Raw genomic sequence first — 27961 nt, forward strand, 5'->3', positions numbered from 1 at the left:
CTTTCTGCCGCGGGGAAGGAGCCCCACAGAAAACAAAGGCAACACAGTAAAAGAGCTGAGACGTGGAAATACGCGACGCGGCAACAGAATTAAACACACCAGAGGCAGTCACACCCAAAGAGAGCACCTACCCCCGCACTGCCAGGACTCAAACCACTTCCAGGTTTGCTTCATATTTGGACCATGACTTCCTTGCTGTTTGCTTTTCCTAGAGATTAGAATTGCCTTTCACTTTTTCTTGCTGAGAAAAGGATACGCCTATACCCTCTAACTAGCAAGACATTCCTTTTGAAAACACTCATTCCTGTTGAAACACACTGACTGTCCTAAGGTTGCTTCCTATGCTTGCTACATGGCTGGGATCTTGTGACCTCTCTCTTGAGTGCACTGTTTTTTTTAATCCACAATCATATGTAAAGGTAACAAAAACATCTTGTCTTTCCAAATCTTTGAAACAGGAGGAAGCGCCCAGGTTTACTGTTTTCATCAGCACAACGTCTTCAAAGGCACACTGAGCAGGGCAGAGCTCGCACTGGGCAGCACCTCCTTACACCCTGCGAGTGTGCAGGGCAGGGCAGGGGATATACAGGTGCTCTAATAACACTAGTGTGATGCACCTACCAGACTTGAAGATGTGGATCAGACACATGAGCAGCGTGCCTAGCTCTTGGCAGTAGAAAGTATGCTGCTGTTCACTCATTTCCACTCTTAGCTGTTTTGTAACAATGTCCTCTAAAAGGATGCCAACCAGTTGTAGCAGAAACCTTCAAAGAAAGGGAGAAGGGTGACAGTGAAGTGGGGGCCTATTGCGGAGCACTTCTGGGAGGGAGGCACACACGTAAGAGTAATATACACAGTAGATATGGGTAGGGCAGTAGGGTAAAACTGCAAGTCAGGTGAAGTGTTCAGTGCCAGCCCTCTGGATTAAGTCACTTCACCTCTCTGCGTATTACTTTCCTCACTAATGAGATGGCAGGAATCATACCACCTTTAAAGGACTGTCAGGAGGGTAAAATGACCTGCAGTGTTTCTTCAAAGCTTTATAGGCCATGAAGTAGGGAGATAACCCACCGCAGGAATTTAGCGCGTCCTCCGCTTTAGCCCCTGCTTATACGTAACAGCAGGGGCCACGGGCGGCCCTGCCGAACCTGCGGACAAATGGGTGTCGTGCAGTTTCACTGGATTTATCTCCACAAACACAATGGCGCCCCAGGCCCTGACGACCAACCAAGGGCAGCTACGTGGACATTACGGTGGACCCGGCAGGAAGGAGCACGTTCTCAGGAACTGTGCTTCCTGGACACGCTCTACGAGGTATAAGTCAGCGTGCACCCCGAATCCAGCAAAGGTGGATACACAGTCGTCTACACAACAAGCCTTTTCAGTGCCTGAGTTGTGATCGCCACCCTCAAGGAGCTTCCCAAGAACTGATAAGGGCAGATGTGATTTGATGCCCCAAGGACACCCGGGGAGCACAGTATGAGCGTTCCACCCTGGCGGGGAGGGGCATTTTACTACTGACAGTGTGGAGGGTGGCCAGCACCCGGCGGGAATAAACCTAAGACTGACTTTTAGTGGGTTTTCCTAGGTCTTCAAATTCTCTGCAGGCAACCACGCCCTTACCGCCTGCACCCACCCACTACCACCGTGCAGTCTTAACGAGGGTCTGATCCAGGATGTGACAGAGCCTGCAGACAGGCACGAGGGCCACAGGTGAGGCAGGCTGGGCAGAGGAAACACACCGACACGGACTCCTTAACCCGCCTCGCAGAGCTGAAGCGAGACTCAGTGACCCCAAACACCACACGGCGGCCTGAGGACACGCACGCGGAAGGCTCCGACATAGAGCGTACCTGGAAAATGTTTCTTCTGGCAAATCCTTCGTTTGTCTCCCTTCACTGTGTTCTTCCAGTACTGAATTACTGCCCCCATCTCTTAACCTATTAATTATCGGACAGCAGAGTAAATACGGAGAGAAGGAAAGCTCCTGAATGCGGGAAAGCACAATGTCTTCAGTTGACTGGGAAATCAGAACCCTCAGAATGGCTAGGATCCCGGCTATCCACAGCTGAGCAGTGCTCACAGATGCCTAGAGGAAGGAAGACAAGTATGTTATAGCTAAAGGAAAAAGACGGTTAAGTTCTTCCTGATTGCCAAGTTCATTTACGAAAATCACCCTGAGTTTACAATTCCACCAATAAATCTGTCTCATTGGTTCTCAAAGTGTGGTCCCAGACAAGCAGCATCAGTACCATCCGGGAACCTGCTTAAAATGCAAATACTAAGGCTCCACCCTGGCCCCAGCAGAAACCCCCGGGTGCCCCACACAGTGGTGAACCCAAGATGCCATCAGGAGGCGGGATACTCACCAGGGTATCTGGGGTGACGAACATACTCCGTAAAAGCATGTCCACGGGACGGAGGGAGGAAGGGGCCAAAATCTCAAATAACGTATTTAACACTCCAAGTGCTTCGTGAGAATCAATGTGCATCTGTTGCAATGAAACGTCACAGACATTTTCCCGTGAGCCAACTGAAATGCCAACTTTCATACCTCACGTCAGTTGTCTCAAGGTCAAATAACCTTGACCATGCACCATTCCCACCCCCGCACTTAAACGCATTTTAACTTCAGTAGTGAACCAAGTAAACATTTTTTAGAACAACACTGTAACACAGCTGTATTTTTTCCACGATGGAAATCTTTGCATTTAGATTTTTATTAAATAAACCACAGATGCTTTCTGTAAAAAATTCAAATGTGTAGAAGTATGAAAAATATCAACTGAAACCACACCGCCCTGACCCAGTCACCATCAGCACTTCAGGAACCAGCCTCTCTCGCATCTCTTTACACACAAGTAATGTACCTAAATGGGTATCATACATACTGTATCTTTTTTCTTTCTTTACTGGCACCCCATCCCTACCCCGCTACGAAGTAACAAATGTTAGCAAATTAGTGTATTTCTCGTTAACTTTCTCCACATTCCTATACATGTAGAGAGATTTTTGTTTAAGTTGTTTTGAAAAATCATGTTATAAATGTCTCTGCTTTTTTCCATTAAAAATATAATGGAGAACTCCCAAGGCAACAGGTTTTAAAACCTAACATTTTTTAAATTTTGTTGGCCTCTCCGTGCAGCATGCAGGATCTCAGTTCCCCACCCAGGGATCGAACCCGGCCCCCCCAGCAATGGAAGGGCAGAGTCTTAACCACTGGACCGGCAGGGAGGTCCTCCTAACATTATTTTTAAAGGTTGCAAAATATTCCAAATTAAGTCTCTACCACAGTACACTCAACCACTCCCCTACTGATGACTTTCGTCACTACTAACGAGTGTGTATACACACAGTAACATCTCCACAGAGGGCGATTTTCTCAAGGTGCAGGTCTGAGCCCTGCTTGGCGTGGAGCCGCCCCTCTGCGGTGGGAAGATGAGCCTCTTGCCGGGGCCCACCCGCCGGCAAGGCCCTCTGGCCGTGACCCGTCGGCTACGCGGCCACAGAGCCCTGGGTCTGGTGGTGCTCAGGGACGCCACGACGGCACAGCCGCCTGTCCTGCAGAGGCAGTGCCCCTCTGCTCTTGCCCTCAGGGTGGACACTGGCCCTCGTGCCCCCCAGCTCGGCCGGCTGCCGCCACGTCTCTCCCTCTCTCCTCCTGCCCTCTCACCAGCGCACGCTGGCAGGGCTTCTGTTCCCTCCGCTCCACCAAAGCCGCTCCCCAGGGACCCGCGTGTGGCCAAGTGTGGGTCAGTTCCCAGGGCCCGTCTGCTTGGCCCGGCAGCAGCTCCCAGCGATCAGTCCCTTCTCCGGGAAACACCTTTTCTCCTCGGTTGTAAGAATACCACGCCACCTGCTCCTGCCCGTCTCGTCCATGGGCCCCCTCGCCTCCCGGGGCTTGGCCTTCTCCCACTGCCCAGCTACCCTGGGCCCCGCAGCGACCTCGTCCACCCTCAGGCCTGCCCTCCAGCTCGCACCCCAAAGGCCTCCTCCAGCCTCCCTGGCGCCACCCAGTGTCCCAACCAAACACATCCAAACCAGGCTCTGACCTCGTCCCGAAACCCGCTCCTTCCACGGTCCGCCCAAAGCCATCACGCTACAGCCACCTGCACGCCCCTCCTCTCACATCCCTCACCCCACCTAAGCCGTCAGCAAAGCTCACTGGTTCTGCGTCTGAGCTGCGTCCAGCAGACGCCCCTTCTCGCCCCTTCGCTCCCACCCCCGGTCCACACAGGCCCTGAGCCATGAGTGGTTCTCCCTACACCCCCGCCCGCCTGTTCCACTCTCAAGTTCACCCTGACCCCCTTCGTACCAAGCCCTCCGAGGGTTCCCCCAAGTCCTCCACCTGGAGAGCTCTTCCCCAGGCATCTGCTCGGCTCATCCCTCACCTCCTTCAAGTCCCCGTGGATGTCACCCATTCAACAGTGTCACCCCCAGCCGACACACCTCCCCTCCCTCCAGCACTCTCATCTGACATTTTATACACATAACTAGCTTACTCCCCTCTGCTGTCTGTCTCCCCACCCCGTTCCAACTAAACGCTCACTCTGAGAGCGCCCCGCTTCCCTAGCCAGGCCGACCCAGATGAACAGGCACCTGCTGACTGTACCCAAAGTGCTTCCGACCCAGAGCTCTGCCAGCAGCTGGGACGGATTCCTGGAGGGACCGTCTTCAGTGCGTCCCTGCTGCCCGGCTCCCAGGGTGGTGTAGCACCCAGAGCACAGAGTCCTGCCCTCGACGCCGGGGGTTGGGGGGACGGGGGGCGGGGGCAGAAGTGGTTCAGAAGCCGTACAACTACTGGGCTCCATCCTACACACACAGCCAGACCAGTGCCTTCCACTGCGCTTGTGGAAACCACTGACTGCATCGTGTGACCACAGAAATCCTGATTAAATGACAGGTAACTGCCAACTTACTTTATACGTGATAAGGAAAAACACTCCCCTACAGAGCAAACAGAGGGCGTCTGGCTGAGCAGAGTGAGGGAGACAGGGTGTAAGCAAGAAAGGACGCAGCCCTGGAAGCACTTCCCCAGGGGCGCCCTGGGACCCAGGGGACGTCTCTACCTCTGGCCTCGCACTCGCCCAGATGGCATCAGTAACGACCATAAAATGTACACACCACACACTGACGAAAAGCCCACCACGAGCACCCACCTCTCACGAGCATCTTCACCCACTTCCACGGTGTCGCAGTGACCCCACACGCGGGGGGAGGGGGACAAACCTGTTGCCTGGCCAACATCGGGAGGATGATGTCGGCTACCTGCCGAGACAGCCGCTTCCACTTGTCCTCGCTCTCCTTGTGGCACTGCTGCAGGACCAGGATGAACATCTCCAACACCTGCACAGAGGGAACGGCCGGAAGACACTCAGACCCCAGCCCACGTGCCCCCAAGGAGGGCCGATGCAGCCCTGGCCCCAGGACACGCAGGAGGACCACAGCACTGTCACCTCTACAGCTTTACAAGACGGACAACCAGAGGAAAGGCACGAAAGGAAAGCCAAACTCATCTCAACCTTTGGCAGGACACAAGCACAGCCTTGACTAAACTGTTGTGCAGACACCCTCTGGCTTTCGTGTGTGTTAACATCTGTGCAAAGGTCACCTTCTACTGAGGACACCATACTTCAGAAGAGTTGGCCTTGGGTGAGCACGAGTTTGTTAGTGATCCCTTCTAAACAGGGACCCCTAAAAGCCTGTTTTGGTGAACACGGTCTCCCTGGCACACGACCACCGTGAAAATGCTGCCGGGAAGGCTTCCAGAACGACAGCAGACACGAGGAGCTCCTGCAAAGCTGAAAATGCTTGTCACCCGCCTGTTGGCAGAAAAGCCCGCAGCCTGATCTGTGAGCGTGCTGGCCAGGCTGAGCCCGCTCCCTGGAAAGCCGCCCGGCCGCCTCCACAGCTGCCTCCCCCTTCAGGAGGCACCTCGGGCAGCACTTGCAGCACAGGGGCCACTCTGTGCTCATCCCGACTCTCCTAATCCAAGACCCGCCCTCTCCGTTCGTTCCTAAACCAGGCCAGGAGCTCCGGGGACGCTGTGCCGGCTGAGCCGCCCTCCAGGCCTCCCACTAAACTGCATGCTTGCCAAGAGCCGGTTATTGGTTCTCAAACCTCTTTATGGTAGTCGTACTTTTTATTGTAATTACGGGATTTAATTAAACACTAAAAGCATTTAATTAAACATTACCTAGATTAACCAAAATGAGAATGCACAAAGAAAGTGTTTCTACGAGAAAATCTTACGATTTTATGAAGATTCAAAGACAAATAGCTAAAAAGAATTACCAAAATAAGTGAGGGCTAGGCAACTGTACCAGCTACAGAAGAGAATTCATTAAAAAGCCAGACTTCTGTTTTCAGACTGCCTCACACACCACCTGAAATTCCTACTCCACCTTAAGGAAAACGAAGCCAGAAATCAGCGCCAAGAAAAAGCCTCTGGCCCTCCCTCAACATAGTGCTAAATAAATGTACAAATAAAGTCGTTAAATTATTTCACATTGAGATTTTTAAAAATCATTCTTTAGAATGCTACCATTTTGATCGACACTGTTGACTGGTATTTGGTCCTCATTTTGGAAAAGAGGGCCTCCACCATGCTTACCGCCTTGAACGACCTCGTGACCGTCGGCCAGGCCACACTGCCTTCAAGACAGACCCCACCAAGGCTTATGTCCCCCTGCGTCTCACCACCCGAGAGCCCAGGGCCGGCACAAAGCCACCCTCACTGACAGCAGGCAGCAGGCAGTCCCTGCAGGGACAAGGAGGGGTCAGCGACCGCCCCACACCTCCTCTTACCTGATGGTACTGGATGAGCCTCAGTAACATGGACACCACCACCTCCTTCTGGGTTTCAAGCTCTTTTCCTGCATCAGCTTTATTGGTTCCTCTTAAAACGAACAGGTCGTGGACTATAGGCTGCAGGGCTGGTATGGCTGTAGGCACAAAAGGGCCCACTAAGAAGGCAGTATGTGACAGATGCATTCGGAAGACAGCACTAACATCTCCAAATTATTTTCAAGAAATAAAGAAAACCCTGACCCATACTTGGCTTTGTGATAAGACATAAATTAAGGTTATCAATGAGCGCCGTGAAATTACCTGTATACCATCCTGGAAGGCCATGGGTCTTCCTCTGACACTTGATAATGTTGTGAAGATTTTAAAAAACAAAAAAACAGGGCTTCCCTGGTGGCGCAGTGGTCGAGAGTCCGCCTGCCGATGCAGGGGACACGGGTTCGTGCCCCAGTGAGGGAAGATCCCACATGCTGCGGAGCAGCTAGGCCCGTGGGCCATGGCCACTGAGCCTGTGCGTCCGGAGCCTGTGCTCCGCAACGGGAGAGGCCACGACAGTGAGAGGCCCGTGTACCACACACACACAAAATAATAATAATAAACAAAAAAACAAAAAACTAGGATTTCTGTGACATAACATTATTTCTGACACAAAGAGACAAAAATTCAAAAGTCAAATTCAAAATAATAGAACCTTCTAACTAACCAAAATAGCAACATTCTATCCTCATGCGTAATCTACTTAAAGATTTACCTGAAGAGAGAATAAATGCTTTTTCAATGGAAAACATTTAGTCAAAGTATTAGGTTTCTATACTGTTTCAAGCAATTAAAGTCACTCTCTCATTAGACAATGTGTTTTCCCCCAAGTCGTGTCTTTCTCCAAAAGAGCAAAGTAAATGATTTGCCTCACACCACCACTTGAATAAACTAAGAAAGGCCTTTCATTAAGAAGGATCAGCCCAGTCATGTCACCACGATTACTGAAAGGCACACTCTCTCACCCTCAGTGACGCACACACACACACCACACTTGCTGAGTTTTCTACAGACAACCAGGCTTCCCAGTAGAGAGCGGGGCGGTCTGGCTGCCCATCAATTTTCTATCCAAAGACCCTCTGATCTGGGAAACCTCAGTCATCTCTCTATTTGCCGTTTGCACTTTCAACTCTGTCCAGTGACCCCAGGTCCATACGTGCAGTCATGTGCCCCCGTGCTGAGGCATGGACTTGAGCCCCAGCAAGGCCATGGCTAAGGTGACCGTCTTGCTAGTGTGGGAAATGGTGACTGCCGAGCCCCTCCACATCCCCGGCACCACGGCTCGCTGGTCACCCTACTGCGGTATGCGGAACGGGGACCCGGGGTGCAGCAGCCAGCCGAGGTCTTGGGAGGCACCCCAATCACAGTTCAAAAGCCTACAGATTCCTGACGATGGAGCCGGAGAGGAGTCGGTAGGAAGAGCAGCTTAAAAAGTGCAAAGAAAGATTCACAGCTCCTTCCCAAAGCACACCACCTCATTCCACAGGTGGGAGGAGGCTGCCTGAGCAGCTGACTGTCGTCTGTGGACCTCACTCAACCTGCTACGAAATAACCAGGCAAAACAGAAGGCCCTGAATCACGGCCAAACTATATCTTCCAATACCACTGGACGAGAAATCCAATGTCCTTACAGAAGCTGGACTTTAAAATTCTTTGTTTCACATGGCTAGACAAGAGTATTTATGTCAGACTCTACGTGCACCTTAGATTATCTCACTGTCTGTGTTTACCTAAGTGGATCATACACTCCTGAGAGTAAAGAGTGTGCTCTCTCCTTTTTTTAAACATCTCTAACCAGAGTGCACATGTGCACGCGTACACACGCACAGCCTACAGAGCGCTGGGCAGCTGTCCACACAGGTGGAAGGTGGCGTCAGCACATGATGACCACTGAAGACCACAGTGAAAGGTTGTCCCGTTACCGTGTGTCACAGCTTTCCTCCCACTGGCCATGATGCCGTCACAGAGCTGGATGATTTTAGGAATTCCAATGATCTGTTTTGAATGATAGCGTTCATAAGACAGTAATACCAGGAAGAAAAAGATGTTTGGAATAATTGCCTCTGATTCCCTAGAAACAAAAACATCCATTTAGACGCTTCCTTTTAAAATGAAGAAACATAACCAATATAAACAGCATGAAATTACTCTCGATTCAGAGTTGAGAGAGCACATGTGAGAAAACGGGAGCGCGCGAGGAGGGATGAGTGGGCGCTGAGCTAAAGGACCCTCGGGACCCAGTTTAGTCCAGCTGACGTCCTCCCGTGTTCCCGGCTCGGGGTGGGGCCAGCACGTCTTCTGGGGCGCCTGGGCTAAGTGAGGGCCTGGAGAAGGCACCCAACAGGAGAAAAAGTAACTGACACCCAAAGGAGAAAAAGTAACCTGCCTCGAATCACATGGTCGAGAACAAGAAACTATGCCTCCAGACCCAGGGGACTCTCAGAACACTTCCCTCTGCACTATGTTTCCCTAACTACTTATCAGTTAGTTCAGAAACTGAACAATTTTAATTTTCTATAATTATACTTATAAGAGGAAGTATTCAAACCTTACAGTCTAGCAAAGAAAAACTGCAATTAATGTAAGTACAGTGCATAATAATTACCTTTATTAAAGACAACTATATCCGAAAACTGTCTTCTCTAAGATTAGAAAAATTAGTGCTCTATCAAATGAGAGTTCATTTAGAAAACTATTATAATTAAATGCTTTGAAATATGAAATGAAAACTGACAACACGTGATTATCAGATGCAGAACTACGTCTCAACACGTCTTGAGATGCTTATTCATGAATTTTTATTAGAAACAAAAATCCACAGCATGTTAATCAGATTTCCATTAAAAATAATGCTTAGCAAAAATGCCTAACAACCTTTTTAAGATAAATGCTCATCCTACATGTAGGGAGTTCCCTGGCGGTCCAGTGGTTAAGACTCCGTGCTTCCACTGCAGGGAGCACGGGTCTGATCCCTGGTCGAGGGAACTGAGATCCCGTATGCTGTGCAGTGCGGCAAATAACATAACATAACATAAAATTCCATGTAATCACGTAACAAGGACAAGCAATCTAAAATAACAAAACGCTATTACCTGAACTGGCCTACTTCAATGTATTCAAACTGCTTCAGCACAAATCCAATAAACACCTACAGGCAGAAATATAAAATTTTTACATCAATAATTAAAATGTGCAAACTAGGTTATTTTTCTTCATACTCATTTGTATAAACCTTTAACAAGTTTCCTGACAGTGAATTTGTTTGTGCACAAGGACTCCAACGTATTCTACTGTCAGACTAGATAATTTCAAGACACTTCCAGAAATCCCTCTAAACACATTTACTGAACGCTGAGGTGAAACCTGTTGGGAGAAACAGATGATGAATTCCAGGAGCCCCAGGCAGCACCCACAAGGCACAGCAGCAGGCCTCGTGCGCTCCAGCTCCCGGCAAGCCGCACAGCACGGATTTCCTGAAACTGGCTTAGGAATAAAGATGCCCAAGTGAGTCCAACTTCTCCCCCAGCGCCCCCAACATTCAAAGGAGCTGGGTACCGAGGGGTGCGGAGGGGAGGGTGGCCTTGAGAAGCAGAGGCAGGACCTCACGACTGGCTTACAGCCAGTTCTGTGTCACATTCCAAGTGCCCAAATTCACTCTCCAACCCGAAGCATGGAGCTTATCTCCAGTTTCCTCCTCGCCCCCGGGTGTGATACAGACACACAGCAGGTGCTCAGTAAATCACTATCTGAACTGAGTTAAATCACTTGCCTGTTCTATTGATAGTTTTCTACCCTTGTCCATAAAAACTGTCAAGGTACTGAACCCTAAGAAATGGGGGGAAAGGGCGCTGAGTGACAGAAACAAATCGGAACAAACCTGGGGAGAGAGCGCCCATGGCAAGAAAACCTAACGCCACCAAGTAAGAGGCAGAAAGTGCTGGGCTCGCGGCGAGGCCCGCACATCAGACCACCTGTGCACGTGCGCAGAGACGAACACAGCACGGAATTCTCTCTCGACGCTTACGTATCAGATGGGGAGTTTAGAAACAGAGAAGAAAAAATCACTGTTTTGGAGAAGGGCTCTGTGTAGAATGACTAAAGACAGAATTTAATAAAGGTCTGTCTGACCAGGGTACGGCCGAGTGGGGAGCTGTGTTCTTTCTCTGTCCACTGACGGCAGCCCCAGCAGAGACCGACCACCACCTGAGAGAATCAGTTTCCTCCCACAACAAGTCAGAAGGGGGAAACCGAGAAAGGCGGCCCGTGTCCTCTGAGAGTGCAGCCAGCCCGGGCTCTGCTCTCCCCTGGAGCAGCAGGCGCGGGGGAAGCCCGGGGAGGCCCCACCTTCCCAGGCTCCCCTCGCGTGCCTGCGCCTGCCTCCCTCTCGGCCACGGCTGCCCCCCACTTCAGATGAGGGCTTCTCTCCACCCAAGCCCCTGCGTCAGAGCCCGGGAACCGTCCCACAGTGAGCGTCGTCCCCAAGGAAGGAAACGGCTCTTTGGACGATTTTCCTCGGAGAACCAGAGCAGAGGGCGGGACAATGAAAATGCTGGGTCAAAACAGAGCCCCCGCCCCAAGCCCGCTCTCATCAGGTGACCCCCCAACACCACCTGTGGGGAAACCAGCGTCCTGAATGTGTTTGCTCGCTTCTCCTGGTGAGTTTCTCAAGGTGCGTGGCCGGTGGGTGGTTAGAGACCAGTCTCTGCTGGGGCTGCCGTCAGTGGACAGAGAAAGAGTACAGCTCCCCACTCAACCCTACACTGGTCAGACAGGCCTTTATCAAATTCTCTCTTCAGTCATGCCACACAGAGCCCTTCTCCAAAACGGAGTGATTTTTGTTGCTTTCTTCTATCTTTCTAAAGTCCCCACCTGATACGCAGGCATACCTCAACGACAGTGCTACACCGCAGATACAGCGGTGTCTAGAAGGGAATGGACAACTGCAGTATTTCCTGTGTCATAGGAAAGTAGCACCAAATCACAGCCCAACAACGACAGTCACATTTTGACGACCTAAAGGCAACTTTCTTTGCAGTGAACTTGGCTGGCATGACGCTTGCTTTAAGGGAATGCGCATCACGAAATGACACAGCTTTCCAGAGTCGTACCCGTGGCAGGGAGGTCTCACCTGGTGGAAGCAAGCACAGACACTCAGGGCCGGCCCAGACAGCCGCCACGCGGGGACCCAGGGGCCGGGGGCCAGCCACTGCCCAACAGATCACATTCCCTTTCAAATAGGTGAGCTAACTTTAGATCGCTTGAAACTGATCTTCCTTGATAAGCTGTCTAAAATAAGACTCTGGATTCTGCAGAAATGTCCCCCCCAGCAGTAAATCTCAACGACAATGTAAGTTCGGATTAACCGTGGAGTGGGGGAGGGTGAGTGGCCGGGAAGAGCCACGGGCAGATTTGTAAAGGCTGAGCCCAGCCTGGAGAGCTTGGGCGAGGGTGCAACGCTTGCTGAGGCCTGCGCACGCCAGGCCTTCCGTGTCAACCAGTGGGTGAGACAGATGAGACGCAGCCGCTGGTGGGGGAAAAAAACGGCGCATTTCTTTAAGGTAGACTTCGGCGTCTTTCCAAGTTCATTTTTATTAACTTATGAACAGGTGCAGTAGACGAAAGATAAAAGCGACGAACCTGATCCGAATCCAGAAGGCAGTAGTTAACCCGTAACTGAACCAGCTGCGCCAGCAAATCCAAAACCTGCTTCTGTAACTGCACAGAGGTTGTTGTCGTGTACTGTTTTAAAGCTTTTATAACAAGAGGCTCAAATAAACGAATGTGATTATGAATAGCATTCTACGAAAAAAAAGAGAAAGCAAGAATCCGTAAGTGAGTCTTCCACTGCAGGCAGCTTGGAGGCCCCAACCTGCAACGTGCCCAGCGTGCACCTGCCGGCTCCCAGTTACCTTGTCCGCGCGGTTCTTTGCGACGCTGGTGAGGTTTGTCTTCAATTGGGTAGACACTTTCTGGAGTACGTCAAACCACCTGCCAGGCAGAAAGAAAGGTGAGCAAAGAATACCCTTGAACACTCTCCTATGTATCCAGCTATACTCCAGGTCAAACTAATTCAAATTCACAAAATCAGAGCGTTTCAGAGTCAGAAAGAACTATAACAGCCACTCAGTGTAGCGGCATCAAGCTCTTCCTTTAGTGAAGATAATTAGGTGAAACAGAGTTTACAGCTGACCGACAGCCATCAAACCTTGTCACCTGCAGCAGGCTACCCGAGACAGCGCTTTCCTCTGCTACAGGAAACTCACCACTCAGCCCGTGTGTAGTGGGGCCAGAGAGGTGATGGTCATTTGAAAGATTCAGGGATCTAGAAGATACCATTTGATTTCCTTGGGAAAAAATTTCTTTACATCAATTATACCCTTTTCTTTTTAAGAAACACAATATTAAATGACAGTAATCAGACACTTGCTTGTTTTATTTATACCCCATATTATTAGACAAAGTATTTAAAGAATCTTATTCCTGAGACTTGGAAAAATAGTAAGTCCATGACCAATTAAAGCCCCAATCGTGGACATTTTCCTAAAATACTCTAGTATTTTAACTATAGCTGTTTTATCACTACACCTATATAAAGAAAAACCAGGAATTCTATTGTTACTACAGAGTAGTAACTCAAATATGCACTAATAATTGATGGTAATTTAAGAAACAACTACTGTAATTCCAGGCACCATAAACAACTATAAATTTGAGTGAAAATAGACTTTTAGCCATAAAGTTACAAAACACAGAGTAATAATACCTATGCCCTCTACACACTAGCACTACTGAGCCACCTGAGTTACAGGCCCCCAAAGCGCCACCAACACACAGGAACTTACTCTAAAGGGAAATGTCGTCATGCGCCCTGGGGAATAGCGTGTCCCCTTTCTGGCTGGCTGACGAATCAGCAGTGAGTGCGCTTCCCGGGAAGCCCGCTCAGCACTCCTCTCCCCCAGCCCAGCCCTGCCGAGACACTGAGGCGCCCGCAATCTCACCCACTGGACCACATGCTTCTCTGGAGGCAGGGCCATGCCTTCAGCATCCTTGCAGCAACCACATTTTCTAGAGTTCTCTGAACACAGGAGACTATCAGAAGGTTACCCTGAGGTGTCGTGGTCCTGTTCTGCCTGCACCATGTTCCTTAGGCTGGCGTCGGCTAAGGCCTGGGTGAAGTGGGTGTACGGAGCCATGAAGCAGTAGTGGTACAAGCCCGGCCTCACGCTGGAAGAGCCAAGGCGCTGAGCACGGCCTTGAGACTTGCTGGGGTTGGAAGATAAGCCATCAAACTGGGAGGCCAAGTTTGTCCCAAAGAGAGTCTTCAACAGCTAGAGTGGAAGAATTGAAGCCATCAACATCTGAAGTAACACAGAATCTCCCACACAAATATCACATCCACCTATACATAACTGGGTATGTTAGCAAAACTTCAGATTGCGCAGGACAGTGGAGGGATACCAGGACACCAGCTAAGTGACAAGAGGCCAGCACAGCTTCTGAGATCCTCTGCCCCCATGGGGGCGAGCGTCCTCCTCAGGGACCATGAGGGAGGAGCAGCCCTCTTGGCCGGAGAACAGCGGAGTGAGCAAAGGCGGGACAGGTGGGGCTGCCGGACGCGCCACCAGCACCACCTTCTGAACGACGGGCAGCATTACATCAGCGTGCCGGGGTGAAGGGCTTAAAAGAAACTGCTTTCTGACCTGCTGGACACAAACAGTTGCCATCACTGGTTCTCGACTGAAGCAGGATTTCAGGTACCCCAGGATCTCTTCGACACACTGCAAAGGACAGGCAGCAAGACATTAAAGTAAGCAATTCACAGATACTTGTGGTGGTGAATTCTGCACGGAGAGCAGGCCACTGGACGGCTTCCGTTTAAATTGTAAACAGTAAACATCACAGGACAGTCAGAAGGAGCTTTTCGCGTACTGCCAGCAGAGAAAGTCAGTAAAAAGCATGGAAATCTAAGCAGCCACGTCTCACCCTTCCCTTCATGCATTTTTACATTCTTTCTCTCACTCATCCAGAAACTGTGCATCAAGGATCTGCTGTGCCCTCGGCATCCAGCCCTTCTCAGGGCTGGATTGTCAGGGCAGGAGCTCAGAGCCTACAAAGGGGTGAAAGCCCTGCATCTGTGGGGCCCCTGCAGAGGTTCAGCTGAACGTAGCACATACTACATCAAGTGTGATTTACCACAAAAAGCCCTAGACATTTCCCTTTAGCGTAAGGTCCTGTGTCCGACAGCAACCTGCAAAAACGACCAAAATGACTGCCTTCAAACGACTGTTCTCACAAACTGTTTTTACCAGCCTCAGAAATGAGGTCCATGTTATCCAAGGTCCCTGAAGACATGAACGGTCCAGGCACCAGCATCAGCAGCTCCCCGCTCACCGCCCACCTGGTCCCCAGACACTGCTTCTATCAGACCAACTACATTGAAAAGGCCTCTCACTCCATTTGTTTGGTATATTTCCTGCACTCAAAAGCAACAGATTTCTGTTGATTTCAAATACTCAGGACCATGTATTTTTAAGATTCTGATTTATTCCTATTGGACTAGATATCCAAGGCTATACTCCGCAGGGCTGAGTTTGTTCCACGTCACCTTGTTTTCACTAGCTCATAGCAAGCAACTAAGAAGTGCGAACCAGAAGAATTACAACCAGAGCCTTCACATCACAAGTTGCCTAACAAAGAACCACGTCTCTTAACAAACACGTATGAAACGCTCCATGTGCAACAGAAACTGAGTTATAGGCGCTGAAAACAGGTGAGAAGAGGATGCTGCTGTTAGTGGCCTTCAAGGAAACAAGTCCCGGGCATGGATATTAACATACAACATAATGAAGGGAGACTTCCACTCCTGGCCAATATGCAGTAAGAGGAACCAGATTTACCCTATAGCCAAACAACCCAAAAAACCCAATATATGAATATATGAAACCACAGTTCCAAGACAGTGACCAGGAGGCACTGGAGGACAGGCATCCCTGAGAAATGGGAAACCAGCAAGTCAGCCCTACGACTGCCCCGCTCACTGCCCTCAGAGAGCTCCTGGGTGGTGGCACAAGGGCGAGGGACAGAGCAGAGCTCAGGGGACCCCCCGAGTCGAGGAGGAGCTGAGAGTCTGGGGAAGCGGGAACAGTGAGGGCTCCAAAGAAGAGAGAGCTCCCAGAGAGGACTCTGTAGACCGGGGGAGGCCCTGGGAGCCGCTCAACACGTGCGTAAGGAAGGGTCAGAGGGCACAGCACTCCGAACTCACACAGGGCTGGAACAGTGACAGCTCTCCCTAACCGCGTTTATGGGGCGCCGGCTAGAACCAGGGAGGCCTTGCCTCGGTGGTGGAAGAATTAGCCCTGGACTAAGCACTGCTCCGACCCACTGAGTTGACACGTGGAAAAAGTAAAAGGGACAGTGAGGAGAAACAGAAGACAATGTGTACAATGATTAAAGCCAGGTAAGCTTTATGCATATCGAGAAAAAGATGGGGAGAAATGGGGCTTCCCTGGTGGCGCAGTGGTTGACAGTCCGCCTGCCGATGCAGGGGACACGGGTTCGTGCCCCGGTCCGGGAAGATCCCACATGCTGCAGAGCGGCTGGGACCATGAGCCATGGCCACTGAGCCTGCGCGTCTGGAGCCTGTGCTCCCCAACGGGAGAGGCCACAACAGTGAGAGGCCCACATACCACAAAAAAAAAAAAAAAAAAAAAAAAGATGGAGAGAAATGAAAACAAAGGAACTTCACTGTATTCCACTTCTAAGAGACACATGTTTAAGGAGGGCTATTGGTAACTCACTTTGAAATTCATAAGAAACTAAGATGCCCCGGTAGCTGGACAGGTGGATCCAAACACAGCAGAGCAAGTGGACAAAACAGTAACTGCTGGATCTGGTTGTGGACACGACACGGGCACTCACCACACGACCTCTTAACTCTCCCGTGTGCTTGAACATGTCCCCACAACATGTGGGTGGTGCAGGGAGGTTACTGGGCTTGGAACCGAAGTCCGTGAGCCTCAAGCACAGCTCTGCTGCTTCCTGAGGCACCAGAGGAACAAGCCACACCCCAGAGACTGCTCTGACCTTGCCACGTGCGAAGGTCAAATAAAGTAAAGGACTCTGTCAACAGTTTTAAACCCACCAATTTTTTAATTCATCTGGGTCTGAGCTAATTTACAGCAAAAAGTGAAAACAGGATACAAACAGAACCCCGCCCCCGGCAACTTCAGCCTAAGACAAGAATCAGACTCAAGTGCCCAGACTGCAGAACCTTCTCCCCACTTGGTGAATGTGCCGGGATGGTGGGGTCTCGCCCTGGAGGCGCTCGGCCCAGGGCACACGTCAAGCGTGCCCGCTACAGCTCAACGAGAAGAAAGGGAACACAAACCTTCCCGATGTCCTGCAGCGTCGCCAGCTCCAGAATCTGGGAGAGAACATCCAAGGCAGAGCGCAGAAAAGCCCCAAACTTTTCGGTGTTGCTCTGAAGATCCAAGGTGACCTTGGGAAAGTAGTGGGAGAGAAGGCACACATGATTGCTGGCAGCATCCCGGTCACCTAACACAGACGCACACTGTCTGCTGTGGTGTGTTCCCTAGGCAGCGCGACACTCACCATGGGGGGATGGTGGGGGGGGTTCTGTTTGTTTGCTTGTTTTTAGCACTGGGAAATGCCTTGGAAAGGAAATTACTCTTCCGGGTCGCTATATAAACACTATTTTCAAAGGCGTCTTCCAACGTATAGTGACGCTACTGAAAGAAATAATTCCTAACCTTCTATCATAATGAGAAAAAGAATGTTTAATGCCCATCATAACCAGTGCCTGATAAGCAGCATATCAAAAAATATAAAACACATGTCTTCCTCCACCCATTAAGATCCCTGGGGGAAATCATTATCAAATTCAGACACAACCTTTCAGTCTGGCTACAACAAAATATTAAATTAGTCTTAAGAGGTATTAAGTTAAGATCCTAAAGGACCCAACTGAATTAAATTATGTAGCAATTTCCCCCATTTAACAGACTGAGAGAAGGTTCAGGGCCAAAGATATAATATGTAAGAACAAGGGTGAGGGGGAGGCATTGACTGTGAAAATAAAAACCGGCAAAAATCCTACAAAAACATTACAATAAGTAGATAGGAATTTGCTCACTGAAATAAAATCTAACCACCTCTGATGAAAGAGGAAACACTTTCTGGGCAAAGGGAGAGGAAAGCAGGTGAGAGACAGACACAGAAAATGAACATGTAAGTGGATCTCAACACTGTGACCACCGTCCCATCAACCTGAGGGTGTTCAAAACAGGCCAAGGAAGGAAGGAAAAATCCAGGAGCGAGACCCCCAAAGACCCAGGGACAGGCGACTGCACGACGCCAGGTCCCAGGGAAAGCAGGAGGGCAGGGGTTCACCTCCAGCAGGCAAGGACGTTGAGTGGGGGTCGGGGAGAGAGCAGGGAAGGCCTTTCCTGAGTAGCGAACAGATGTGAGAACTGGGGTCAAAGGGCTCCGAGGAGAGCTGAAGAAGGACTTGGAGACTGGGAAATAACGCAGGCGGGAGCCCAAGGGTCAAGCGAACAATGGAGAGCGGGAGAGCAGGACACCCCGTGGGGCAGCAGAGGAGGTGAGGAGGCAGTGATGGAAGATCTCAGGACACGCCAGCCGCTCCAAACACACACACGCGGTCTGCGCACAGCAACTCAACCAGCAGGCGGGACTCCGAGACTCCAGGGAGGCCAAAAGTAAAGGGGTCCACCTTGGAGTCCAGGGCATTCAGGAAGGGAGACGATGGAGAGGGAGGAGAGGATGGAGGGATGCTGCAGAGAACATGGGCGGGGGGTCCCGCAGAACTGAAGATGACGTACACTGAGAACAGGTGGAAAGGAAACATCTTCTCTGTGTGGGATTTTAAACATACCCTCCTCTACTTTAGAGCTTGACATGAGAAACATCCGGCTAAAGAGAGCCTCCAAATCTTTTATCTTTAAAAATTATCTATATCCTTCAGAAAACAAACCAGATAAAGTTTGTAAATGGTTTTTAAAAAATTGAGATGCATCTATTAGTAATAAAAAAAAGGATGACTACAGGTCACATTTATGAAAAAACGTGCAAGATCTATGTGAAGTATCTTTTAAAATTACTTTTAAAATTCTTTAAATTTCATGTGCTTCTGATGTGCCTTTCTGAGGAAACAGGAAGTTTCCAACACAAAAAAAAGCATCTCACACTCTGGACGGGCAGGCTTAGCATGTAAGATATCAGTTCTCCCCAAATTAATCTACAAATTTAACACAATCCCAATGGAAAAACTCTCAACTTTCTTTGGAATTAGATAAGCTTATTCTCATGTCCATATGCAAAAATAAATAAGAATATCCAGGGAAATTCTAAAGTAAAATGGGGTAACTGATCTCCTCAAAAATACATTATGAAGCTACAATAATCAGGAAGTGTGCTTCTAATGGATGAACAGATGGACAGACTGATATAATAAAGGAGTAAATGGAAATATAGAACTATGAGAATTTAGTATGTGACAAAGGTAGTATTTCAAAACTCATTAGTGCCAGAAAATGGACTATTTGGGAAACTGTAGGGGCAACTGGTTAGGCAGCTGGAAAAAAAAACCTGTTAGATGCATACTTCATATCTAACAAATTGCAGACAGAATAGTCTAAACACACAAAAAACTGAATGGAAGAAAACAATGAAAAGCTCTAAATGAAACCGCGGGAGATTTTCCTTAATAATCTTAGAATAAGGGGAGTTCCCTGGTGGCCTACTGGTTAGGATTCTGGGCGTTCACTGCTGTGGCCAGGACTCAATCCCTGGTCAGGGAACTGAGATCCCTCAAGCCACGTGGCGCAGCCAAAAAAATAAATAAATAAAATATAATAATAATAATCATCTCAGAATGAGAAAGTCCTAAGTAAGAAACATACCTGTGCAAGAGAAACAAAAGAGCAGGCCGCTATCCTTCCAGAAAGCTGCTTGCAAGGTTGGCCCTCGGGGGTGCCTGGGAACTCAGCCAGTAAACAGTTCCCTAGACTGACGTCAGACTCGCCCTGAGCACTAAGGGCAGCTCACTGTGCCTGGACTGCCTTATCAAACAATGTGTTGATGCTGGACCCCTGCTCTCCTCTGTGAGTGTGAATTTTGGTTTGTGAAGGCAGAGGGAGCCTCTGTAACCAGCACGCGGCTGCACTTTAGTTGAGGGCGGGGGCGGGTGGGGTCCTCCGAGTGGCCCTCGTGGGGGGCAGAGGTTGCTCCAGACTCCGCCGGCATCCTTCCCCTCAGGGGCTGGCTGTGTGTCCTCCCCACCCTGCCATGAGGAACCCTCGCTGTGAGTACAACCACATGCTCAGTCCCACAAGACCTAGCGGATCTCTGAACGTGGGCAATCTTGGGACGCCCAGACACGGCATCAATAAATCATAAAGACATCACTTTCCCAATGAAAATCCTAAACTTTTGTATGATGGAAGCTACCGTAAACAAAGCTGAAAGACAAAGCTGAAAAAGCTAATTGTAACTCATATCCCAAAGGTCTAACTTACTTACTTATATATGTATGTCTATAAGCTCCAATCTTAAGAAAAACATCGACAATCCTCTGAAATGTGTGAATGAGTGTATTTTTACAAAAGAAGCAGTACCTTGTAGTTTGCGTGTGTAGCTTTCAGGACATCGTGCAATTTAAGGTAAGAAGGAAGGTGATAGAAACTCCCCAGTGACGAGGACTTGGTTGCTGCAACAGGCCCTGAGGTTTCAGATGGTCGAGAGGCTTTAAACACACAAAATAAACTTTTAGATCAAAAGGAAACACACACCAAGTTTAAAAAAGACTGCTAGTAATAATTATTTTTATTGTATTCTAGTAGAATAAAATTCAAATTTTTCCTGACTCTTTCATTAATTCACAATAACAAGAAATTGACTAATGAACATAAGTAGACTCTGAGTACCGCCCATAAGATGACAAAATAAAATAGAAGAAAAAGAAGAAGAGCAGTGTGATGCTATTATGTGTTTGGTTTGGCCTGGCTGCCTGTGTGTGAGTCAGAGGAACGACTGACGTGACCTTCAGTCAATCTCAAAACCCCTCGGAGCACAAGGCTCCCAGGGGCACGGTGGGGTTGACCTCTGGTCGACTTAGGTCATGAGCCCTGTAAGCAGTCAAAGAGGGGTGATGTGAACACGCTCTGAAGTCTGTCAGGTACACACACTGTCATTAAGCTGATACTAAATATTAAATGCCAAGCACCGTGTAAGATTTTAAAGATTTATGATTTGGGGTCCTTAGTTTATTTAATGCATCAGAAAGATGATCAGTCACATACTGCTAACTTTGCATTTATAAAGTTCTGAAGCTTTTTAGCTGGTAAATCTTCCACTGGTATCGTCATCAATACTTAGAAAATAGTTTCTTTTAAAATGCTTTACTGCTGAACTGAATGAATAAGCGTTTTCAGAACTCTAAAAAAAAAAGCTTGACATAGGGAATTCCCTGGCGGTCCAGTGGTTAGGACTTGATGCTTTCACTGCTGGGGTCTAGGTTCAATCCCTGGTCGGGGAACTTAAGATCCCACAAGCCGTGTGGTGCAGCCAAAAAATTAAATAAAGTTTTAAAATTAATAAAATGCTTAACATAAACGCTTTATAAGCAAAATGAACGGGAGAATCATGTCCGGCCCCGGCACTGTGAGGTGGCATGTGAACGGACTTGGGGGCAGCACAAGCAGACAGGCGTCTGGTCGCCTCTGCTCTGTGCCCACCAAGAGTGGCACGGACCACATACGTCATAGGCAGAGTCACATGGTCACTCTGGCCCCTTCTATTCCAAGACTTTCCCCTCCAAGTGTGTGTCAATTTCTCAGGTTCGTCTCACTCAGATGATTTTATCCCCACTTTACTTCTCCCTCAGCCCTTCCACAGGTAAAATTTCCATTTCCTATTTCAGAATTCTCCACACATCAGAAACAACGATGTCACCCCACTCTATTCCTAGCCGTCTACACCCCCTCCCTTACTGAAAATCAGTCAGTGAGAAGAGGAGAAGCGGGGAGGCACAGCATGGGAAGCACGGGGCACAGCGCCCTGCTGTGGGCCAGACGCCTGCAGACGGCTGGGACCCCACATTGGCAAGCAACATTCAGACGTGCGTAAGACCAAAATGTGGTCTGTGTACACTCAGTAAGTAATATTCAATACCTGAAACCACACCTGGGGAAACCATTTCTCTGGCTTCATTGCTATGTATTTTATTTCCCAAAACTACCAAGCTGTAATATTAACCTTGACATGAACGTAAGCTTTGGTCCTAAACCACTGTAATACAGACAGGCACCCCCAATCCCGCCCCCTCCCACTCCCCCGCCGTGGCCTCACACCTGGACTGGCCTCACCGCCTTTCTTGGGACTCACGGGTACAGACACCTGCTCTCCGGGTTCCTTCTCTTTTCCCTTCCGTCGGATTGGACTCAGAGAAGGCGGGTTTGTTAGAGATGGCAAGGCTGCCTAAAATAGAAAACAAACTGTGAAGGAAGTGTAACCAACACAGGACTGAAAACTATGGTATGTGCTTCTACCATTCACCCGTGCAATCCATTTCTCTTCTTTGAATCCACATTTATGAAGCTCAGACTCCGTACACGTACCATCCACTTTAGCCCACACAACAACTGCACGTGGTGGGAACTGACCCAGCACTTCCTAACGGGAGCACCATGAATGCTCAGAGACGGAGGAGCCCTCAGGCAGTCAGGCGGGGTCTCAGGAGGCCCCCGGAGCCCCGGCATGCCACCTCCAATAGCAAGCAATGGGGCTCTCTCTGGGAGCCAGGGCGTGAAACAGGGTACAAAGCAATGCTCTGAACTCCGTTTTCAAATGAGGAAATAGGCTCAGCGATGATGAAGTGACTTATTCAAGGTCACAGCTAACAAGAAGCAGAGGCAGGAGGCAACAAACCCGGACCCTCCACGATGCCCACACTCTGCATACACAGGACAGTACAGAACGCCCCAGCCCCACACAGCAGGAGGCAGTGGCGCGGGCACCTCAGCTCTGCTGCTCACCCCCTCCGCGATCTGAGAGAGGCCACCCTACACCTCGGAGCCTTGTCTGCACAAAGGGCACAGTGGCTGACAGGGAAGGGCTAGAGAGACCGGGAAAGAAGCCGCTGCACCTGGAAAACACGCCACGCGAAAGGAGCCAGTCACAAAGGACGCCAGCTGTGTAGCTGCGCTGACATGCAATGTCCAGAACAGGCAGATGTACAGAAACAGAAAGTAGCTCAGTGGCTGCCTGGAGCTGGGGACGTGGCAGGGCTGGGCGGTGAGAGCCAAATGGTACAGCGCTCCGTTGGGGGTTCTACAATGGATTGTAGTGAGGGCCAAATAACTCTGGGTGTACTAGAACAGAGTCATACACTTTACATGGGTGAGGTGCGTGGTATGTGAATGGCACTGTAACTGTGTGATATGTTAATAATGCTGTTTCAGCGAGGCCACTGCAGTGGTGCAAAGGAGACACTACATCAGCTTGGAGCAGAACAGCGGCAGTGAGCATAGAGAAAAGTGTGTACATCTACATGTGCGTGTATGGATGTGTGTAAATGTATATGCGTGTATGCATACACATATATGGGCTTTCTGCAAGATACTTAGGAGAGAAAACAAAGAATTTGGTGAGCAAGATGAAGAGCTGTGATGACTCCCATATTCTAGCTTGAAAAATATGGAGTGAGAGACGGGGAGAAGCACCAGCTGGGGAGGAGACCAAGATGTCCAGATTTAGACCGAATGAGATTTCTATGGATCGCTCAAGTAGAGGTGACCCGTGGCAGCTGGCCATACTGGACTCCGAAGACAGGTCTGGGGTCTGCCCCGCTTAGATATTGAAGACCTGAGAGTAGACCTGACTGCACTGAGCTGCCCGGTCCCACGCTAGAGCCACGATCTACAGGTGGCTACTCAAATTTAATGACAATTAAACAAAATTAGAAGTTCAGTTCCTCAGCTGCCCTGGCCACATTTCACGTGCTCGGTTGCCACATGTGGTTGTTGGCTACTGTCCCGGCTGGTGTAGATGGAACATTTCCATCCTTACAGAGAGCTGTGCTGGACAGCCCTGGGCCGGAGAATATGGAGGGGGGTCGACTGAGAACAGAGCCCTGGAGAGCACGGATGGTGGGAAGAAGACTAAACCAGGAAGTACCCCGGCAGTAGCAGGGGGTCAGAGGATTCGGAAGCCAACCAGAGAGAATGCCTCAGTACAGGAGAGGTGGTCCTGGGAGACGCAGAGGGGAGATGAGACAGGCTCTGCGAAGCACCCACGAGAGTCAAAGGCGGGTCTTGGCAGGGAGCGTTGCTGTGGGGAACTGGCAGAAATCAGGCCAGCAGGGGTTAAAGAATCGACGGCCGAAGCCGTGGACTGAGTCCAGGGCCGGAGAGGTTTTGCAAAGGAGGCCAGTGTCAGAGAAGCAGTACACTAATTCAGGGGTTAAGCTGGAGAAAGGACTCGAGAGAAGGTTGTAGCAAACCTTCTTGTTGTAGCAAACCAAACTGGCAGCTAGAGGAGAACCTGAGCTGTCATGGTGTAAGAGACAGGAGAGAGAGTGAACCATCAGATACAATTACAAGTGAACTGAGCCATCTTAAATTCACTGTGTGATTAGTTTTCACTGAACTGTACTTCAAAGAAAAGCAAAACATTTCGGGAGAGACCGGCTTCAACGCTGAGCTTTCTCGGCCAACGCTGAAAGCCCAAGAATAAAGCCAGGTATTTCCCTCTCACAGGTGATAGTAAATGACAGACGATACCGAATGGGCTATAAGTTGGATGAGCACATCTAGGTGTTAAATCTAGTGTCACGATATGAGCAATTTTGTTTATTTAAAGCAAAAGAGGATAAGGAAGGGACAGATGAATAAACAGAGGCATGCCTGGAGGCCCACGGAGCCATCTGGACCAGCTGAAAACAGCTGCCCAAGCACGGAGTTACCTTTATTGCTGGTCCAGGAGCCACATCATCCAGGACGTGTGCACAGATGTTGACCACCTTCAGCAGGTGGGAGAAGAGCTGCTCCACCATGGGCACCAGGGTCCGGTCACCCAGAGCCGGCCACACCTCCTCCTGCTTGGTGGCTGCGGGGCTGGCCTCTTCTTCGGAGGCCCACGAACTCCTCAGAGATCTGGGGGCACTGGCTGTGATACGGGCACACACGTTACCTCCCCAGCTCCACAGCATGGGGCCAAGACGTAAGTCCTTCAGACCCGTCTACGTCGAGAGTCTGCTGGACACCTCCACCTGGGGGCCCACTGATGCCTCAGGTTCCACAGGAAACCGACATCTCCCCCCGAATCTGTGTCCCCAACCTCCATGAAGGCCGCCATCACATATCCACCCAGGATGTGACAGTGCCCCTCCTGATCTTTACAACTGAAGTTCAACTGGTGGTCCAGATGTGCTGACTCTGCCCCCTTCACTCTCTTTTAATGGGTCTCTTCCCACACAACCCACAGCCATTATCTTGTTCACTCTCTTGATCTTGCCTTAAGTACGGGTTTCCCTAACTTCTCCTCCAATCCACATTCACGTCAGCCGAGCGATCTTCCTAAAATACTACCCAGATTGTTAGTCCCTTTCATGAGGCTCTCCAATGACCTCCCAGAGCAAACAGACTAAGTCCTCATTAACGGAGACGGATCCTTCACCAGCCACATTCTCCATCGTCGTCCTCGCCCTCACACAATATCCAAAATTACTTAGCACTCAAACGTCACACAATCTCTCATGTCTGCATGCCTTCACGTGTGCTGTGCCCTGTCTGGTGTTCCCTCTCCTGCCAGCCCATAAATGTCGCTTCCTGTCCTAATCCCCGACAGAGAGTGATTACAGCCGCTCCGTGCGGCCACTGAACTTCTGTTGACGTGTGTCGCTACAAACCTACATTCAACTTGAGAACGGAGCCCACACACCATACTTTCTCATGGGCCCCGTGCCTGAGACAGTACCTGCACAGGGTGCCCGCTAAAATGAAATTAGAAATGAGTTTACCTATAGCTAACTGAGGGGCTAGATCGGGAAAGGGCTGCTTTAAAATACTCGGCACAGGATAGCTGCCTGCAGTACACATTTATGCCTATCGGTAATGTCTGAAATTCTGACTAAAGGAACAAGCCATCCCTGGCAATGACCTCAATACTTTTCCTCCATGCGCTCACCGCCGCCACCCCGCAAAAGGAAATCAAAAGTTAAAGACCTAGAATCCCTCTTTCAACTCAGTACCAATACCTGCAAGCAAGTTCCCGGCTAAAATCAAAGCATCTTGATGGGCTGAGAGATCCAGTGGGAACCAGGCTGATGAAAGCAGGGTCAGGATCATCGTGACCATGCCCACAGTACAGCTCTTTCTAGACTCATCAGAGGCGCTCAGTGGGGGCACTCTGAAAGCAGACGTTTGCAAGATCGAATTACAGAAAAATTTTAAGATAACAGCCTTGCTTTCTCTTATGAGCCAAAAGGAAGGCACATCACTGTTCATTTCATGCCAGCTCACAAAGCGATTTTACTACTGTGAACTAGCATCTTTCTTGTAACCACAGTCCCATGAAAGTCATCCGAGACAGGAAATCAGGTAGCAGATCTGACTGGAAGTACTGGAACTGGTTACTCTGATAACTTTTAACTCTCTTTCGACTGACTTAGCACGTTTACCCCAACACCAGAGTTGCTCTGAAGTCAGGTCTAATGCTGCACCTACGACACAGGAAAGCCATCACCCAGGACCAGAGGACGCACCTACTTCAAGCAAAGTTAGTTGGCCATACGCTGACACACACAAGAAATCTGCAGATTCCCTTCCAAATGTGACGGTGAGTTACTAAATTTGTCTCAGTTATCAGTATACATAACAAAAGCTTACTCCTTAATGCTGTAGAGGACTCAGAATTATTTCACAGATGCTATGAGGGCCATCTACTGGAAGAAAATCATTTTTAAATGAGAACTGCTAATATAAATGTAATAGTTCCTAAATTACTCTTGTAATTGATTACAAAATTTTGCACCATAGCTCACATTTGATTTCAAATGAAAAATGTTTCTAAGTTTTTAATACATAGTGAATAGTGAATAATTTTGGAGAGAATCAAGCCAATTAGAAAAGTCTTTTGCCAGCATATGCAAATTCCCTTAAATTAACCTGCAGATCATACCCTCAGATCCTCCAAAATGCTTAAGAGTGAGCATCTGACATCCATTAGAATTCAAAGTAATTCAGTATTTCCCAATAGCTCCTTCTCTAGCTTCCCACACAACTAACAGGGCAGAAGCAAATATTCCAATGGGTATTTTTCCAAAAGGTGAAACTGTTAAGGTGAGACTTAAAAAGAAAGAAAGAAAGGGATCCGTATAACTATGTTTGTATCACATAACTGTAGACAGCCATGCGCCGAGGAAAATACATACCCACAATGCCAACCTAAACTCCAAATGCAAACTGGAAAGGCAGTTGAAAGAAGACACAGAGCTTCACAGCATCCAAACTAAAGAAGAAAGGAATGAGAAAATCACACTCAAACACCAAAAAAGTTTATTAAATTGAACCTCCTTTTTCCCTTTATAAAGAGTACGAACAATGAAAACAAAATTGCGATCTGTATCTAACGATAAGACATCTGTATCTGTCCTCCCATGATACAAGTTCATACCTTAGAAGATACAGCTGGACAACTGAGATACAGGTTTAAGGAGGGTCGATTATATCCCAGTGAGGAGAGGCCAGGAGTGATGCACCTCCTCTGGCTCCAACTTTAACCATCGTGCTCCCCGCCCCCACCAGGAATGCCCTTCCTACCCCAGCTCACCCCACCCCATCTGCTCCAGCAGATTAATGTCCATCTTCCTAACCAGACTGAAAGAACCACAAGGGCAGGGATCCTCTTAGTTTTTACATCCCAAGCCTAGAACACTGTCTGACATACGTAGGCCACAATAAATACAAATAATGTTTATAATATTTTGAACAAATCAAGGGAAGACCAAACTGCAGACAGCCCAAACAATATTTAAGTTTGAAAGGCACTTATATACTTATCAAGATAGTCTAATCATAAT

At 49.1% G+C, this 27961-nt stretch overlaps 2 protein-coding genes and 1 long non-coding RNA gene across 15 annotated transcripts in view; 2 read left to right on the forward strand and 1 right to left on the reverse strand.

Annotated features, from left to right (window-relative positions):
• Positions 1-27961, forward strand: part of LRPAP1 (LDL receptor related protein associated protein 1) — a 462538-nt gene that overhangs the window by 278578 nt on the left and 155999 nt on the right. The gene's annotated exons all lie outside the window — the stretch shown is intronic.
• HTT (huntingtin) overlaps positions 1-27961 on the reverse strand; it is a 137019-nt gene that overhangs the window by 47501 nt on the left and 61557 nt on the right. For 12 of the 13 annotated variants that reach the window (XR_009540451.1, XR_009540450.1, XR_009540453.1 and 9 more), the window contains 17 exons: positions 27314-27390; positions 26138-26289; positions 24845-25047; positions 22233-22359; positions 20499-20626; positions 17231-17341; positions 14544-14621; positions 13948-14171; positions 12753-12831; positions 12481-12642; positions 9936-9991; positions 8766-8914; positions 6808-6944; positions 5230-5346; positions 2370-2492; positions 1854-2089; positions 622-764 (listed from right to left, as the gene is read on the reverse strand). Coding sequence is in view for 8 of the 13 variants with exons in the window: in XM_060148801.1 (XP_060004784.1) it covers positions 622-764; positions 1854-2089; positions 2370-2492; positions 5230-5346; positions 6808-6944; positions 8766-8914; positions 9936-9991; positions 12481-12642; positions 12753-12831; positions 13948-14171; positions 14544-14621; positions 17231-17341; positions 20499-20626; positions 22233-22359; positions 24845-25047; positions 26138-26289; positions 27314-27390 (2302 nt within the window). In the remaining 5 variants the exon portion in view is untranslated. The remainder of the gene's footprint in view (positions 1-621; positions 765-1853; positions 2090-2369; positions 2493-5229; positions 5347-6807; positions 6945-8765; positions 8915-9935; positions 9992-12480; positions 12643-12752; positions 12832-13947; positions 14172-14543; positions 14622-17230; positions 17342-20498; positions 20627-22232; positions 22360-24844; positions 25048-26137; positions 26290-27313; positions 27391-27961) is intronic. The other variant, XM_060148802.1, reaches the window with a different exon arrangement.
• On the forward strand, positions 12108-12635 carry LOC132520065 (uncharacterized). The gene is made up of 2 exons (XR_009540455.1): positions 12108-12190; positions 12450-12635. It is a non-coding gene; the product is annotated as an uncharacterized LOC132520065 (long non-coding RNA).

Source organism: Lagenorhynchus albirostris, chromosome 4 (genome assembly GCF_949774975.1).
Source record: "Lagenorhynchus albirostris chromosome 4, mLagAlb1.1, whole genome shotgun sequence".
Taxonomy (NCBI): domain Eukaryota; kingdom Metazoa; phylum Chordata; class Mammalia; order Artiodactyla; family Delphinidae; genus Lagenorhynchus; species Lagenorhynchus albirostris.